The following is a 15,045-nucleotide window of genomic DNA, read 5'->3' on the forward strand; positions in this document are numbered from 1 at the left end:
GGGTTTTTTTTGTTAGTAATGGAACAGTACAATGCATCCAGAAAGTATTCGCAACACTTCACTTTTTACACACTTTATGTTAAAGGCCTATTCCAAAATGTATTAAATTCATTATTTTCCTCAAAATTCTAAGTAGAGGACAAAAGAAGAAAGAAGTTTGTTCGAAATCTTTGTAAAAGTATGAAAAAAAAAAAAAAAAAAAACAGGCAAAATCACATGTACACAAGTGTTCAAAGCCTTTGCTTAATTCTTTGTTGAAGCACCTCTGGCACCAATTACAAGCTCAAGTCTTTTTGATTGATGCTACAAGCTCGGCACACTAATTTTTAGGCAGTTTCTCCCATTCTTCTTTAACATTTTTAGATCTCTCCAGAGATGTTTAATCGAGTTCAAGTCTGGGCTCTTGCTTGGTCACTCAGACATTCACAGAGTCGTCCTGTAGCCACTCCTTTGTTATCTTAACTGTGTGCTTTGGGTCATTGTCCTGTTGGAAGATGAACAGTTGCTTCAGTCTGAGGTCCAGAGCGCTCTCGATTAGGTTTTCATTAAGGATGTCTCTGTACATTTCTGCATTCATCTTTCCCTCAATCCTGACTAGTCTCCCAGTGCCTGCTGCTGAAAAATATCCCCACAGCATGATTCTGCCACCACCATGCTTCACTGTAGGGATGGTATTGGCCATGTGATGAGCGGTGCCTGGTTTCCTTCAGACATGACACTTGGCATTAAGACTAAAGAGTTCAATCTTTGTTTCTCATGGTCTGAGAGTCCTTCAACTGCCTTTTAGTAAACTCCAGGTGGGCTGCCATGTGACTTACTGAGGAGTGGTTTCTGTCTGGTCACTCTACCATACAGGCTTGATTTGTGGAGTGCTGCAGATATGGTTGTTCTTTGAAAGGTTCTCCTCTCTCCACAGAGAAACGCTGGAGCCACTGTACATATTGAGACCTTCAATACTGCAGTCATTTTTTTCTGTTCCCTTCCCCAGATCTGTTCCTTGAAACAATTCCTTGGACTTCATGTCTTGGTTTGTGCTCTGACATGCACTGTGGGACCTCAGTAATGACCTCATCTTCATTATTGATGTATTGTTTGTAGAATTTTAAGGAAAATATAGAATTTTACCAATTTTGGAATACGACTGTAATATAACAAAATGTGGGAAAAAGTGAAGCGCTGTGAAAACTTTCCGGATGCACTGTAGGCATTTACGCTTACTGGACCGAGCTGTAGATGTGTAAACTGGAAAAGATTTTCAAATCATTTTAAATTTAAATGTTTTGTGATGATTTAGCAATGTTGGGTAAATATACTTTGTTCAGACAGACAGCTCAATTCAGATATTGTGGCCAATTTGAGTAGGAAATGTTATCTGCGATCTGAACAAAATTTCTTTTTTTATCAAACTGGGTTACTTCAAAGTCTAAAAATAAGTCTTAAGAATTCAATCTGATTTTTCCATCCAGTGTTAAGTTTCCCTATGATAAGTTTCCTTATCAGGAACATTCCAGAAGTTTCAGATAAAGAAAATGCCTTTTTTCTCACCCTGGTTGGGGCTGACCAGCTACCAAAAGCCAAAACACACCCAAACTGGTCAAACTTATAGGCCACCAGTGCCAGCTGGCAAGTACTTTTTAAACTTCCTTATTAGTAATCTAATCTGATCAATAAATATTGAGAGGTATTTGAAACTCTCCTTTGATTTCCTTCTGGCTCTGATCAACACACAGTCTCGAAACGGTTCTTTCCCTCCCTGACCAGCTCAGATTTATGCTAAAGAGTCTCAAAAAACATGTTGTTTTCCACCTTTGCAGATATTTGGCCTGTCTTGACATGAAGGCTAAACTGCTCCTCCCTCATCCGATGAGCACATACCGACAATCCTTCAGTGTCAGGACGAAAACAAGATTTTAACACCGCCAAGGCTATCGGTCTCCATTGAGACACAACTATCGCACTTGAGGGCAGCATGACTAACAAATATAAAGAGGTGCAAATTCGAACACTTGACTGCATACTGTATATAGAGAAATACTGTAGAAAAAGGGCACATACCAGTTTTACCAGGCAGTTGTGCGAGTTCAAATCTCGGTGGATAATGCTCATGGAGTGCAGGTATGACTGAAAAGAGAGAGAACTGTTTAACAACAGAAACGATATACTGGAATGTTAGGATACCGAATGCTTAGCAACACTTTATTTAAATAAATAAATAAATTATATATATATATATATATATATATATATATATATATATATATATATATATATATATATTATATATATATATACATACACTATATTGCCAAAGGTTTGTGGACTTTTAAGCATTCCATTTCACATTAAATCCACAACTGCTCTTAAAATAACCTCCACTCTTCCAGGAAGATGTTCCACTAGAATTTAGAGTGTGCTTGTGGAGATTTGTGTGAGATTCGTTCAGACAAAATGATGATTGTAAAGTCAGGTACCGATATGTAGGTGAGGTTAGAAGGCCTGAGTTTCGCCCTGTGTTCACATTCATCCCAAATATGCTCAATAGGGTTGAGGTCAGAGCTCTATAGCAGGAGATCTTCTCCTCCAACTCATGAAAAGCATAGCAGACTTCATGATGATTTGTGCACAGGGGCATTGTCAATATAGAACAGGCTTGGGTCTCCTAGTTCATGTGAAGGGACAATTTCATGCTACAGCATGCAAAGACATCCTATACAATTGTGTATATTGTTTGGGAAAGAACCACGTGGTTGGGAAAGTCAGGTGTCCCAATACTTTTGTCCGTACCATAAAAAAAATGACGAGTTTCTCCCAAAAGACATGACAGAAACAGAAACATATGGTAAACACCAGAACTGATGCAGCAAAGAGGACTATAATATGCTTGTAATCTTTTTTATGATGCCAATTTTCAAAACCGTAGTTTAAAAAGTGATTAAAAAAAAGTGCGTCAATCTCAGCCACAGCTTTTGCGCATATGCATATCGACCATCTGTCCAAAGTACAACACGTATCCCGCTTAGTTTTCACAAAGAAATTAACTCAAGCGTACAACAGTGTCAGCGTAACATGAGTGATGGGGACAGGGAACACTTAAAACGACTAAACTTTGGGGAAGACTGAATAAACCACACATTTCTATTTATTCTGAGAATTTTAGGTCGTTATCACACCTTACAGGCTTTAACAGAGATGGAAAATAAAAAACATATAAAACAGATTTACAAAGCTCTTAGGGACTGTAATGCTGGTTAAAATGGATGCAATTATTTGGCATGTCTCTACAGAAACACTTCAGAGACATGCACAATACTAACGGCCGTGAACGAGCTGCCAGGTTCTCGTGCAAGTGAACAAGTTTAGCACTCACCATTCCTGAAGCGATGCCCTTGGCAAAGCTGACCCTCTGCCTCCATGGGAACGGGTCCTGGACAAACAGAAAGACAATAACCGTGTTATTATGTGACAATCACTCAATTATTGTTACAATATCGTGGAACAGAGACAGTAAAATCGGTAGTAGTTATCTTGTGAAGTATCAAACCAACTGACTATAACCGTGTCTTCTAGTATTGATAACCATAAAATTATATTCCTTAGAAACTGGGAGTGAAATTACACATTAACACAAGGGCATTTCTTGGCATCATGACAGGCTTTTTTTTTGATTAGTCAGTGTCTGTTCAGAGCTGCTATAATGTGATATAGTTTATTGTTTCACATTCCACAGCTTGGAATGGTTAAAGGTTATGCTATATTATCTTAAACAGACTAGTCATCGTAATCCTTGGCAAATTACTGTGATATAAGAAATATAAAACAATTTGGGACATAGGGAAATTCTATTTATCTGGAGTAACTGTAATTCTATGTTGCACTGGTCTGCAGCACATCACCACATGTACACACCAAATTATTTTCCATTCAGAAGCATGCCCTGTTTTACCCAATTCAAAAGCGGTGCTTTATAATATTTTTTTCCTTTCTTGTTTTCTTGTGATCTCGCCATAACAAAAGATGTTTTCTTGTGATCTGGACATAAAGGTTGCCTTCTCGTCATCACAACAACACTTTTTTTTGTTTTTTAATGACGTAATTGTATCACGAGAAAATCTCGGCACTTGTAAGTCGTCAACCGCTGACGGACACAGAGCTATTTTAGTTACCGTATTTTCCCGACTATAAGCCGCTATTTTTTCCCACGCTTTGAACCACGCTTAAACAACGAAGCGGCTAATATATGCATTTTTCCTGGGTTTTTCCTGGTTTCACAAACTTTAAGCCAAAAAAACTAATTATTCGTCACGCTGAAAACAACCGGGCATAAAAAAAACGCACTTCACCTGTGTTCTGAGCTGCACGGCATCGGGAGAAAAACTTCCACCGATGGTGATTTTTAAATGCACGACGATGCCAAAAGATAAACTCCCGAGAGAAATAGTAGGAAGGAAGGAAGGAGGAAGACAGTGAACAATGACTTTCTTGGTCGGCTACTGTTTAGATACAAGCCGTTGTAGCGCGTTGAGTCTGGGTGAAGGGAAAGCTCGCTAACTCTAGTTGCAACAGAAATCATATAAGCACAGACAGGTTTCCAAAACTCGTGCTTTTTTATTTTTCTTGGCAACAGCGTTATGGGTTAGTCAAAAAAACGTAGAAATGAGCATCAGAAAATAATAAGGACATATTCCTCGGTCTTGCACACATGCAGTAATAGCGGAAAATGCGGCGGCAGGCTATTCCCAAAATACCGCTCTGCTCTTAAAGGAGTCACAACATATTTCACCCGTTACACAGTGTAACAGACAGTCTTTCGTTAAAGCCTGTGTAAAGTTCATTGGTTTCAGTGTAGACTGCGGCTTATAGACAGGTGCGGCTTATTTATGTTCAAAATAAAAATCCTTGTCAAATTCAGTGGGTGCGGCTTATATTTGGGTGCGCTTAATAGTCCGAAAATTACGGTAGTTTAAATTAAGTACTGATGATGAGGAACAATGTTTTTTTATGTCAAGATCACAAGACAATTATGTCATGGTCATGAGAAAACAAGACAGAAAATGAAAAATTTGAATGTACCACCTCTTTGGACTTTCGTACTGTTATGCTATTCGGTGCTAATAAATCAGGAAGCGTTTCAGTGTGAATGCAAGTCATAGATAAAATACTGCTCCATAATTGAGAAACACTGTGCTGTCCTGTTTCAAGGCAGCAGATTTAAGACATTAGTATAGTGACCCAATAACATACGGAAAACCATGAAATTGGGGGTTATTTAAAGACTGTTTGTGTCAGATCGAATTTCCTTGTCATTTATATGACATCGCTTGTTCATTAAGCACAGCAGCCTTTGAGAACCGTCAATTGAAAGAACATGTGTTTTAAATGTACAGACGATCGAAATCTGTTGCATGTGGGATGCAGGGATTGAGTGCATCTGGATTTTCATGGCAAATGTGAATGTGCACATGAAAATAAATTACACACTGAAGGTAAACTAATGATGTCCAGAGTTTGGACAGTCCTCTCTACACATTGTCAAATTGCTCTAAGGAGAGTTAAGGCTAATGGTAGTGATGTCATCGAAGCAGTTTCAGGACCATCTGTAATGTGTAAAAATAATAAAACGATGTTCTATTTTACTTTCAGCACTTTTGAGAACTTGTCTAGTTCAAAGCAGCACAGCAGATCTCCGGGGCTCATCTGCTGGCCATGTGCTGGTGCTGAGACTAAATCAGCCAAAAGAGATCACGGGGGGGTGGGGGGCACAAAACTACCTTTTCTTTGAACTCTCTCACCTGGAAACACTTTCTTTTTCTTTCTCTTCCTGCATTCTTTCCTTACTTTCTGATACATGCAACCCCCTCCCCTATTCAGTATATTGTGCCGGACCTCTATATCTCTTCATCTGCCCATTTAACCTCGGGACATGAGAACCAGTCTCAGACGATGTCTGGTTAAAATCTTGGCTTTTTCCAGTCACTAGAAAAGCTGCACATGGAAAATAAAAAAAGGGAGGGGAGAGAGAAAGGAATAGAAAGCGAGAGAGAGAGGGACAGAGAGAATTATCCACCAGAGCATACCACATCTCTAATGAAGTCCTTCAGGGTTCCACCCTCGATGAACTCTGTGATTAAATTGAGCCGCTTGTCTTTATACAACACACCGATGAACTTGAGGACGTTAGGGTGATCCAAACTGCGCATCACTTTGACCTAGAAAAGAAATCAATTCTTTTAATTTTCTATACGCTTTTCGCTTCGTGAGCTCACAGTATGCCCAAGGCTATAAAGACGAGGAAATGAAAGTCACAAAGTAAATTTCTCGTCCAAGACCAACCACTACAAAATGAAATGCAATGTGGTAAAGGACAAAAGCTCACCTCTTTCAGGAAGGTTTTTTGCGTCTCTTCGTCACAGCGGATCAGCTCTTTCATGACCATGACCTCTCCTGTGGCCTTATGGGTGACCTGTATTACAACAGAAAAGCAAATCAATACCTGCAGGTAACTTAGAAAAATCTGATTTACAGCAGGAAAAATGAGTATTGAACACGTCACCAATACAACTTAATTGTGTTATAATGTGAATTGACATAGGGAAGAAGTATTGACCTTCTGTTGGTAAGGTCACCTTTAAGACGCCTCCTGTATGGAGAAACAAGTTGTGCGCATTGCTCAGGTGTGATTATGGCCCAGTCTTCTATACACACAAGCGTCAAATCATGAAGGTTCTGTGGCCTCTTCTATGAACTCTAATCTTTAGTTCTTTCCATAGATTTTCAATTGGATTCAAGTCAGGTGATTGGCTGGACCATTCTAGCAGCTTTATCTTCTTTCTCTGAAACCAATTGAGAGTTTCCTTGTTTGGGATTACTGTTTTGCTGAAATGTCCACCCTCGTTTTATCATCATCATCCTGGTAGATGGCAGCAGATTTTTTAATCAGGAATGTCTCGGTACAGTTTTCCATTCATACTTCCTTAAATTATATGAAGTTTGCCAATATTGTATACTGAAAAACAGCCCCACACCACGATGTTCCCACCTTCTTACCTCCCTGTTGGTAAAGTCCTCCAAACATGGTGTGAATATTAAAAGTTCAATTTTGGTCTCACCTGACCAGACTTTATTCTCCCAGTATTTCACAGGCTTGTCCAAATGTTGTGCAGCAAACTTTAAACGGGGTTCAACATGCTTTTTCTTCAGCAGTGGGCTCTTGCGTGGTGAGCGTGCACATAGGACATGGTGGTTAAATGCAATACTTATGGTTTTCTTTGAAACAATTGTACCTGCTAATTCCATGTCTTTCTGAAGCTCTCCACAATTGGTCCTTTTCTCACCTCCTTCATGTGTTCAATACATTTTCCCTGTGTCATTTCACATTGTTACACATACCTTCATTTATCTATGACCGATATTTATTTTTGTATGTGGGTTCTTACCAACTGGTAAAGAGTTCATGTCAATAGCACCTTTAGAAATATATTCACTGAGAAAAATTGTGACATGTTGAATACTTATTTTACCCGCCGAATATGACTGGGATTTTCGGTGGGGGTTTTTATGTGTTTTTTAAACACCACTGTAATTGAGCTGCACCACTAACACTTACTCTATTAAACCAAAGGAATTAACCAGATGCCTGTTTTCTACTGAATAGCTGGTGCTGGCAAACTTTTTCTCCCTAAATTGTCCTGTTTTCAGTAGTTTTTGAGACAAAGTAAGAACAGATAGCCCATGCGATGGTTCGACTTACGATGTTTCGTCTTACGATGATGATAGCGGGATGAAATGTATTTTTTATATTTTCATTTTCATACAATAAGTTTTGACGCTGCCTGGTCAAAGGGTTTAGTTGTCTCGGTGTTAAAGCATGTATTTTTTTCCTGCATTTTTAGTTGTTTTCAAAGCCTAATTTTAGCTTTTGTCTCTCCTTTTTTTGTCGAAGCAGAGAGCTCCACACTCTACCCACGAACTGGCTTTTATTCACGTTTAAGCTGCCACATACACATGTGCCATGTCCCGATTACCATATTTTAAGGTGGCGATGGGGTCAACAGGAAGGCATCTCCATCGTAGGTGTAATATAATCGGTGTAAAATAATCATTCCTGGGTGTCAGGGTGACAGAATGATACCCTTTCAGCACTTGCAGGCTCAAAGAAGAAAACTTATCTTTTTGTTTTCGCCTAAAGAATACTGGAACTCTTGCAGTTGAAAAGTGGGAAATAATTTGCTTTTTAGGTGTCAACACCAACTCTGGCACCCTGACAGCATAAAATAAAAAAAATGTGGGCTGACCTTGATGGCTTGACCGAAGAAGCCCTTGCCGAGCACCTCTCCGTGGATAAGATCACACGGTCGGAAAATGCGATGGGAGCAGCTGGAGGAGGCTCGGAGGGATTCGGAGCGACTGATGTCCCGTGCCAAAAACGGGTGCTCCTTAGGGGATGTGGGCCCCGGGGACTTACAGATACTGTTACTGCGCCTGGAATACATTAAGAAAAACAAACCATAATGTTGAAACAGTAAAGCAGGAAAAAAAACTTTTTTGACCCAAACTTTTTTTTTCTTTATATATTTAAACAAACCAATAATAAGTATAGAATGAACCATAACTCGCACAATAATCTGATTTTGTAAAATTTTATACTAAAAATAAAAATGAACCTAGTCTAAAAATCCAAATTATACAACAATACAAGATCACTCTTGTGACTCTTGTCTCTCAGGTTGAGTGACCAACCTGAGAGATCTCCTCTTTAGTGTCCCATCATCATTATCTGTCCTCTCGATCACTGCGTCAGTCGGGGAGGACAGACGCAGACGTGACGAGGCAGGAACGCCCAGACGGTTGTTGGGTGTGCCCAGGCGAAGTCGGTCCAGTCTCTGTCTCACTGGATCATATTCGATCAGCAGCTGCAGCGTCTGACTGGTTCGATGGATGAGATCCTCCACCTAGAACAACATATCAAAAGTAAAATCCAACCCTCAGGGCTTCTTAGAATATATGAGAAAAACAATGATGAGAGTCTTTACAAATATGAATTTCTAATCTTAGACTGAACCGTTGTGATTACACAGGATTTGGATGACAATAAAATAATAAAAAACAGTAACAGATTTCTTTCTGAGAAACTCAACTGGAGTATCATTTGGTGTCAGAGAGTAGCCCTTTATTTGTGCCTACATTTTTTATTCTCTTGCTTTTGACTCATAATAGTGATGAAATCATGCCACAGCGCCAAACTAGTGCTTTCCTGACACACATCCTGTCCTGGGGAGCTGATTTTTCTCCACGCAGTGACTTTAAAAGTACCATGTCACAGCAAGCAACCACAATGTGGACAAACACCATTCCTGCATAACCGACTTTGTTTGAGGTGCCTCACCACATTCGAGGATAAGGTAGCATTCGAGTACACGCATGCTTACCTCGTTCTCCATCAGCGTTCCTACTGGAAGGCCATTAATCTCCAGGATGCGGTCACCGACATGGATGGCATTCCGAACCTCCGGGCTGATCAGCATCCCCCGTACCCTGAAAGTGGAGGAATTTATTATTTAGTGGCCTATCACACACATCAGTGCAAAAACCTAAACCATGGGGACTGGCTTGGCAGGTTTGTCATTTACTTCCATTACAGCACCAGGACAAACCCATGAGGAAAAGATGCCTGATAAATTATCCTGGAGCCATTTGTCATCAAAACGAACCGTGTGAAAGAAACAGGCTTGTTGGAACAAGTAGAAAATTGCTTGGATCCTGCTCGAAAACCAAAAATTGCACTTGCGCAACATATTACTCTGACTGTTTACTAGTGTGTGTCTATGGCAAGAGCAAAAAAAGCAAAACATTGCTGGGGCTAATTCCTGTGGTGATTAATAGGATATACTGTAAACTCACTAAACAGATCAAGATACAGAAGATTGAAACAGATAGCTTGGATAGCCATTAAAAAAATGTGCTCTACACCTGCCTTTTGCATTAGATAGGAGGCGAGGCGCCTTCTGTAACCGAGCCAAAAATGTCATTTCTGCATTCTAGAATGAACCGAGCACGATCATGAAGGTATGAGCATTTTTATCCAGTTCCATTTACACTCTTTACTTACTCTTTGACATGCACGCTTGCTGTAGTGCTGTTGCAGTCCCGAAGCACGCTTACGCTGAAGCCTCGTTTCCCATTAGCCGCCGCCGGCATGGACACCAGCGTCACTGTGTGAGGCAGCGTGTCGGGAGACGAGTCGGCCGTGCAGCGCCTTTCCAACATGGGTGCCAGGACCTCCTGCTTATAGCATTTACCACTACATACACACACACACACAAAGATATAGATGTAAACACTCCCTGTCTCCACTGTTACTCTCAGTAACAATAGTTAATTAGATTTAGCACCAATTGACTTTCCAATTTCCTTCGTTTGCCATGTTGAACACAATTTATCGTTTCAGAAATGACTCTTGAAAAGAACGTGCACTATATGCTGCTGTTTTGCAACTAAAATATTCTGATCGCATTGTACACTTTATTGACAAAGTATTGGGACACCTGACTTTCCCAACCCTATGTGGTTCTTTCCAAAACTGTTCTCACAAAGTTGCACACACACAGTTGTATAGGATGTATAGCATTACATTTTACCTTCACTTGAACTAGGAGACCCAACCCCGTTCCAGCAATGCCTCTGTGCGTAACACGATCTTTATGAAGACATGGTTTATGAGTTGGAGAGGAAGATCTTGAGTGGTCTGCTATAGAGCTCTGAGCTCAACCCTATTAAACACCTTTGAAATGAATTGGAACACTGACTGCACCCCGGACCTCCTCAACTACAACAGTACCTGACTTTAATAAAGTCCCTGTGGCTGAATGAGAACAAACTACTCCACATCTTCCCAGAAGGGTATAGATCAGGGGTCACCAACCTTTTTGTAACTGAGAGCTACTTCTTGGGTACAGATTAATGTGAAGGGCTACCAGTTTCATACACACAGTTTTCAGTTTGATCTAAAATAACAAATTTGCTTAATTTACCTTTTATTATATGTTATTATCAATAATTAATGATATTCATCTATGTGAAGACACTGATCATGTTCATGATTTCTCATAATAATTATCATCAATGATTTAACAAAGTAGGAAACATCTACTTTTAGAAAAGGCCCGTGGGCTACTCATGTGGTCCTTGCGGGCTACCTGGTGCCCGAGGGCACAACGTTGGTGACCCCTGGTGTAGAGTATTGTAAGAGCAAATGGAGACTAAATGTGGAATGAATGAGATGTTCAAAAAGCACAAACGAATGTTAGGGTCAGTTGTCCACAAACGTTTGTCCATAAAGTGTATCTATATATTTTTTGTCTATAAAATCTTGAATCCGATTGGTCAGAAGTTGCTGTGTAATTGTCTTTTTACAGCCTGCCCCAGAAAGTAGTTTCTTACTGTATGTTAATGTGGTCATTTGAATGTTATTAAAACAGGCAGAGGTAAGACGTCATATGTTTTTGCCACACTGGTAATCAGCCGCATTTTTTCTGTCTTAGTAATTTTGCGTAAGGGAGAAAAGGAGCAAAAAAAAAAAAAGAAAGGCTGGTTATAATGTCAACAATAGCAAGTACTAACTTGTTTTGTGGATATTCCGCATTATAACATTAAAATAAACAACCGAAAAGTATAATTCAATTAAAAAAAAGAAAAAAGACAAACAATCTAGTTTTTGATCTATCAGAAGAATAATACATGACATTGTTTATATACAAAAGACATGCTCTTATAAAAAAAATGTAAAAAAAAAAAAAAAAAAAGGATTGACTTGAAGGCGTTACATTTTTTTGTCAAGACACATTACACCACAATACTGCTGATTATTTTCCAATGAGAACATATACAGGGTTTTTCCACAGGTCACTGGTCCCTCTGGGGAGCATTTAACAGGTTCTTTGTAGAACACATAGTTCCTTATTTAAAATTCAGCTAAAATCTCTATAATAGAGTGCATTAACATGAGATAAAGAGAGAGATACGGACAGACATGGAGAAAACAGTTCAGCATAGGGAACAGCATTTCCTCACCAGTAGAGTTTGAAGCGTTCCACCAGGGCGTATGTATCCCGTTCCTCGATCACCACCTTACACCTCAGACACACAAAACACTCAGGGTGATACTTGTATTCTCCAGCCACCTGAGAAACACAACCAGGGTTGTGATCAGAATCATTCTACAGGTAAACACGAGCAGAAATAAAAAAAATCCTCTACTACATCTTGCTACACCTCGTCCTGCCACTATCACCACCTCGGTGGTTTGGGGTTGTTTTGTACACACGATACTGATTGTATTCCCTCCTTTTTTTTTCCCTTCGTTCTCACCTGCTTGTGTCTGAACCTGCCTGCTGTCAGTAATGCAATGCAATCAGCACCTCCCTGTAGTCTGGGATTTTACCTACTATCCCTTTGTAACACAGTTTTTTTCTATTCCTCTTCCCTACGTTCTTTAACTAAGACCGTTCCTTTTTCTTTACAAGCTTATTTTCTCAAGAAAAAAAAACAAACTTAACTCGCTAACGGACTCATTCGCTTGCCATTTTTCATACTGTAAAATTAGAAAACATTACAGTGTCCAAAGACAATAAATTGATGGTCTTCTTTGAATTATTTCCCCAATTCTTTTATCATATACATACATACATACATACATACATACATACATACATACATACATACATACATACATATATACACACACACACACATACATACATATATATACACACACACACACACACACACACACACACACACACACAGTATATATACTCAAAGTTTTCTGTGAGGAGACTTTTTTTTTTTTAAATCTACAGAAGGAGACTCCAGTGTCAGAGGATGGGATGCTTCCTGGTTTGCCCGAAATATGACAAGTATTTCAAAATGTAAAAACGTTTATAGTATTTGTAAGTAAAGCATGTAATAACATATATAATAGAAAAAGAACCAAATAATAAAGCCTACTGCAAAATAATTGTGATATAAGAGAAATAAAACAAGGACATGCTGTTTTTTTGGGAGAAACACTAAAATCACCGCAGTATCAGTAACTCCACTTTGTGAGAGCTGTAGAACATCATTAATTATTTCCATATAACCGCACATTCCTGGGTTTTTTTCCTCTTACAAACTGATAAAACTGTAATGAGTCAGGGTTGAATACATTTGTCTGCATTCGTTTGATCCGAATTCTTTCGAAACGCTCAGACACCCGAAAACAACATTATTAATCGGTTTGTTTGTGTGTTCTAGCTCAAACTCTGACAAACAGGCTGAACCTTTATCCCTTAAGACCTTTAAAACATGTACACAGGAGCTGCATGCTACCTACAGTCTCAGAACTTATTATGGAAAGGAAAAGGATGTGTAGACAAAAGGAACTCGCCCATTTATTCATGTTTGTCTCAGGAATAATCTTACGTGCACATGTCACGCACACGCACACCCTGCGAACATGACAGGAAAACGAATACCTGCTTCTATACACAGGAAGCCAGATGCACGCACACGACTCTTCTGCCTTTCTTCTGCTAATAACTGTAACCTGCATTCATAAGGGCTCAATGGCAGAGCAGCAGCTAGCGGTATGTTTACCGCTCACCCATGTACACACCTCGACCGCACACGATTTAAACATCTCTCCAAAAACCACAAACACGAAAAGAACTGCTGTACCAATCCACGCAGTGTATATTGATATAAGGTTTTTAATTAAAGATGCTGTTTCTTTGCTCCATTTATTATTCCAGCATGCAGATTTCTGTATTTTTAGTTGTCTGGAGAGACGTCCAAAATCAGGATGTTCCGCCAAAGCACACACGCGGCAGTCGAATTTGTTCAAAACCACAAAAACAGACTAGCAGACACAGATATAGAGCTGTCCGTCATCAAGGTCCCTTGTTTCAGCTCTCAGTCTCTTAAAAGCTGATCATGGTTCTGGTTCTGCATAAAACATATCATAAAAAAACGTTCGAAAACACGTGTCAATTTGGACAGCTGATATTGTGACTGAGTTTGTAGGATGTCTTGGATGCTTTCATTCCATTCATGATGAGTAACAGTGAGTAAATAGTAGTGGCGTCTGGTACAGGTCCATATTAATGCATTTTATGGTCCAAAGGGGAGGGAGGAGCTGCTGAAGCCCTGTGCTGGGAAATCCATGCATGCACATGCATTTACTCACTGTAAATCTGCATAAAATTAAAGCAGATTTAGGGGAAAGAAAAAGAAAGGTTGATGAGTGAGAGAGAACTGTTGCATGCGAAAATATGTGCTTCGTCCCAAAAAATGTCATAAAAGATACATTTTATAATAAGTCGGGGCATTTGAACTTCGAGTTTACTATATACCACAGTTGCAGTGATTTTTATCCTTCTGAATGGTAAGAAGGTTTGGATTTAGTTTCTATAACAGCAGCTGTTACAGTAGTGGCGTCTGGTACAGGTCCATGTTAATGCATTAGTTCTAACGAGGACGTTTTATCACCGTGGTTAAGGCTCTGGATTACTAATCCGAAAAGTCAGGGGGTTTAAGCCCCAGTATCGCCAAGCCTAACTGCCATTCACCCCTAAACCCTCTGTCCTTCAGGGGCGCTGTATTATAGCTGACTCTGACCCCAGCTTCCTAACATCATTGGGATAAAAGAAAAAAGAATGTCACTGTGCTGTACATGTACATTATGCAAAGTAAAATGCTAACAGGCTACACAAGGACCTGTAGGCCTCACATAACACGAATTAGAACATTTGTTTGTACAGTTTTGTAGTACAGTAAAGCTTACTGGAAGGTGGTAGCTCAGTGGTTAAATCTGGGTTTCTGATCAGAAGGTCAGGGTTTGAGCCCTGGAGCCAAGCAGTCACTCTTGGGGCCCATGAGCAAGGCCCTCAACCCTCAATACTCTAAGGGCGCTGCATCACAGCTGATCCAGTGCTCTGAACCTAGTTTCCTAACAACGCTGGGATATGCAAAGAAAAAATGTCTGTCACTGTGCTGTCAATTGGTACTGGG

General features: G+C 39.7%; 1 protein-coding gene across 2 annotated transcripts in view; it reads right to left on the reverse strand.

Moving 5' to 3' along the window:
* The window catches only part of limk2 (LIM domain kinase 2), a 41,578-nt gene that overhangs the window by 6,749 nt on the left and 19,784 nt on the right, over positions 1-15,045 (reverse strand). For both annotated transcript variants that reach the window (XM_046841415.1, XM_046841416.1), the window contains exons 4-12: positions 12,067-12,176; positions 10,106-10,297; positions 9,426-9,531; positions 8,737-8,948; positions 8,292-8,478; positions 6,374-6,460; positions 6,075-6,206; positions 3,368-3,424; positions 2,056-2,121 (exon numbers count right to left, since the gene is read on the reverse strand). In XM_046841415.1, coding sequence (XP_046697371.1) covers positions 2,056-2,121; positions 3,368-3,424; positions 6,075-6,206; positions 6,374-6,460; positions 8,292-8,478; positions 8,737-8,948; positions 9,426-9,531; positions 10,106-10,297; positions 12,067-12,176 — 1,149 coding nt within the window. The remainder of the gene's footprint in view (positions 1-2,055; positions 2,122-3,367; positions 3,425-6,074; positions 6,207-6,373; positions 6,461-8,291; positions 8,479-8,736; positions 8,949-9,425; positions 9,532-10,105; positions 10,298-12,066; positions 12,177-15,045) is intronic.

Source organism: Silurus meridionalis, chromosome 27 (assembly GCF_014805685.1).
Source record: "Silurus meridionalis isolate SWU-2019-XX chromosome 27, ASM1480568v1, whole genome shotgun sequence".
Classification (NCBI taxonomy): Eukaryota; Metazoa; Chordata; class Actinopteri; order Siluriformes; family Siluridae; genus Silurus; species Silurus meridionalis.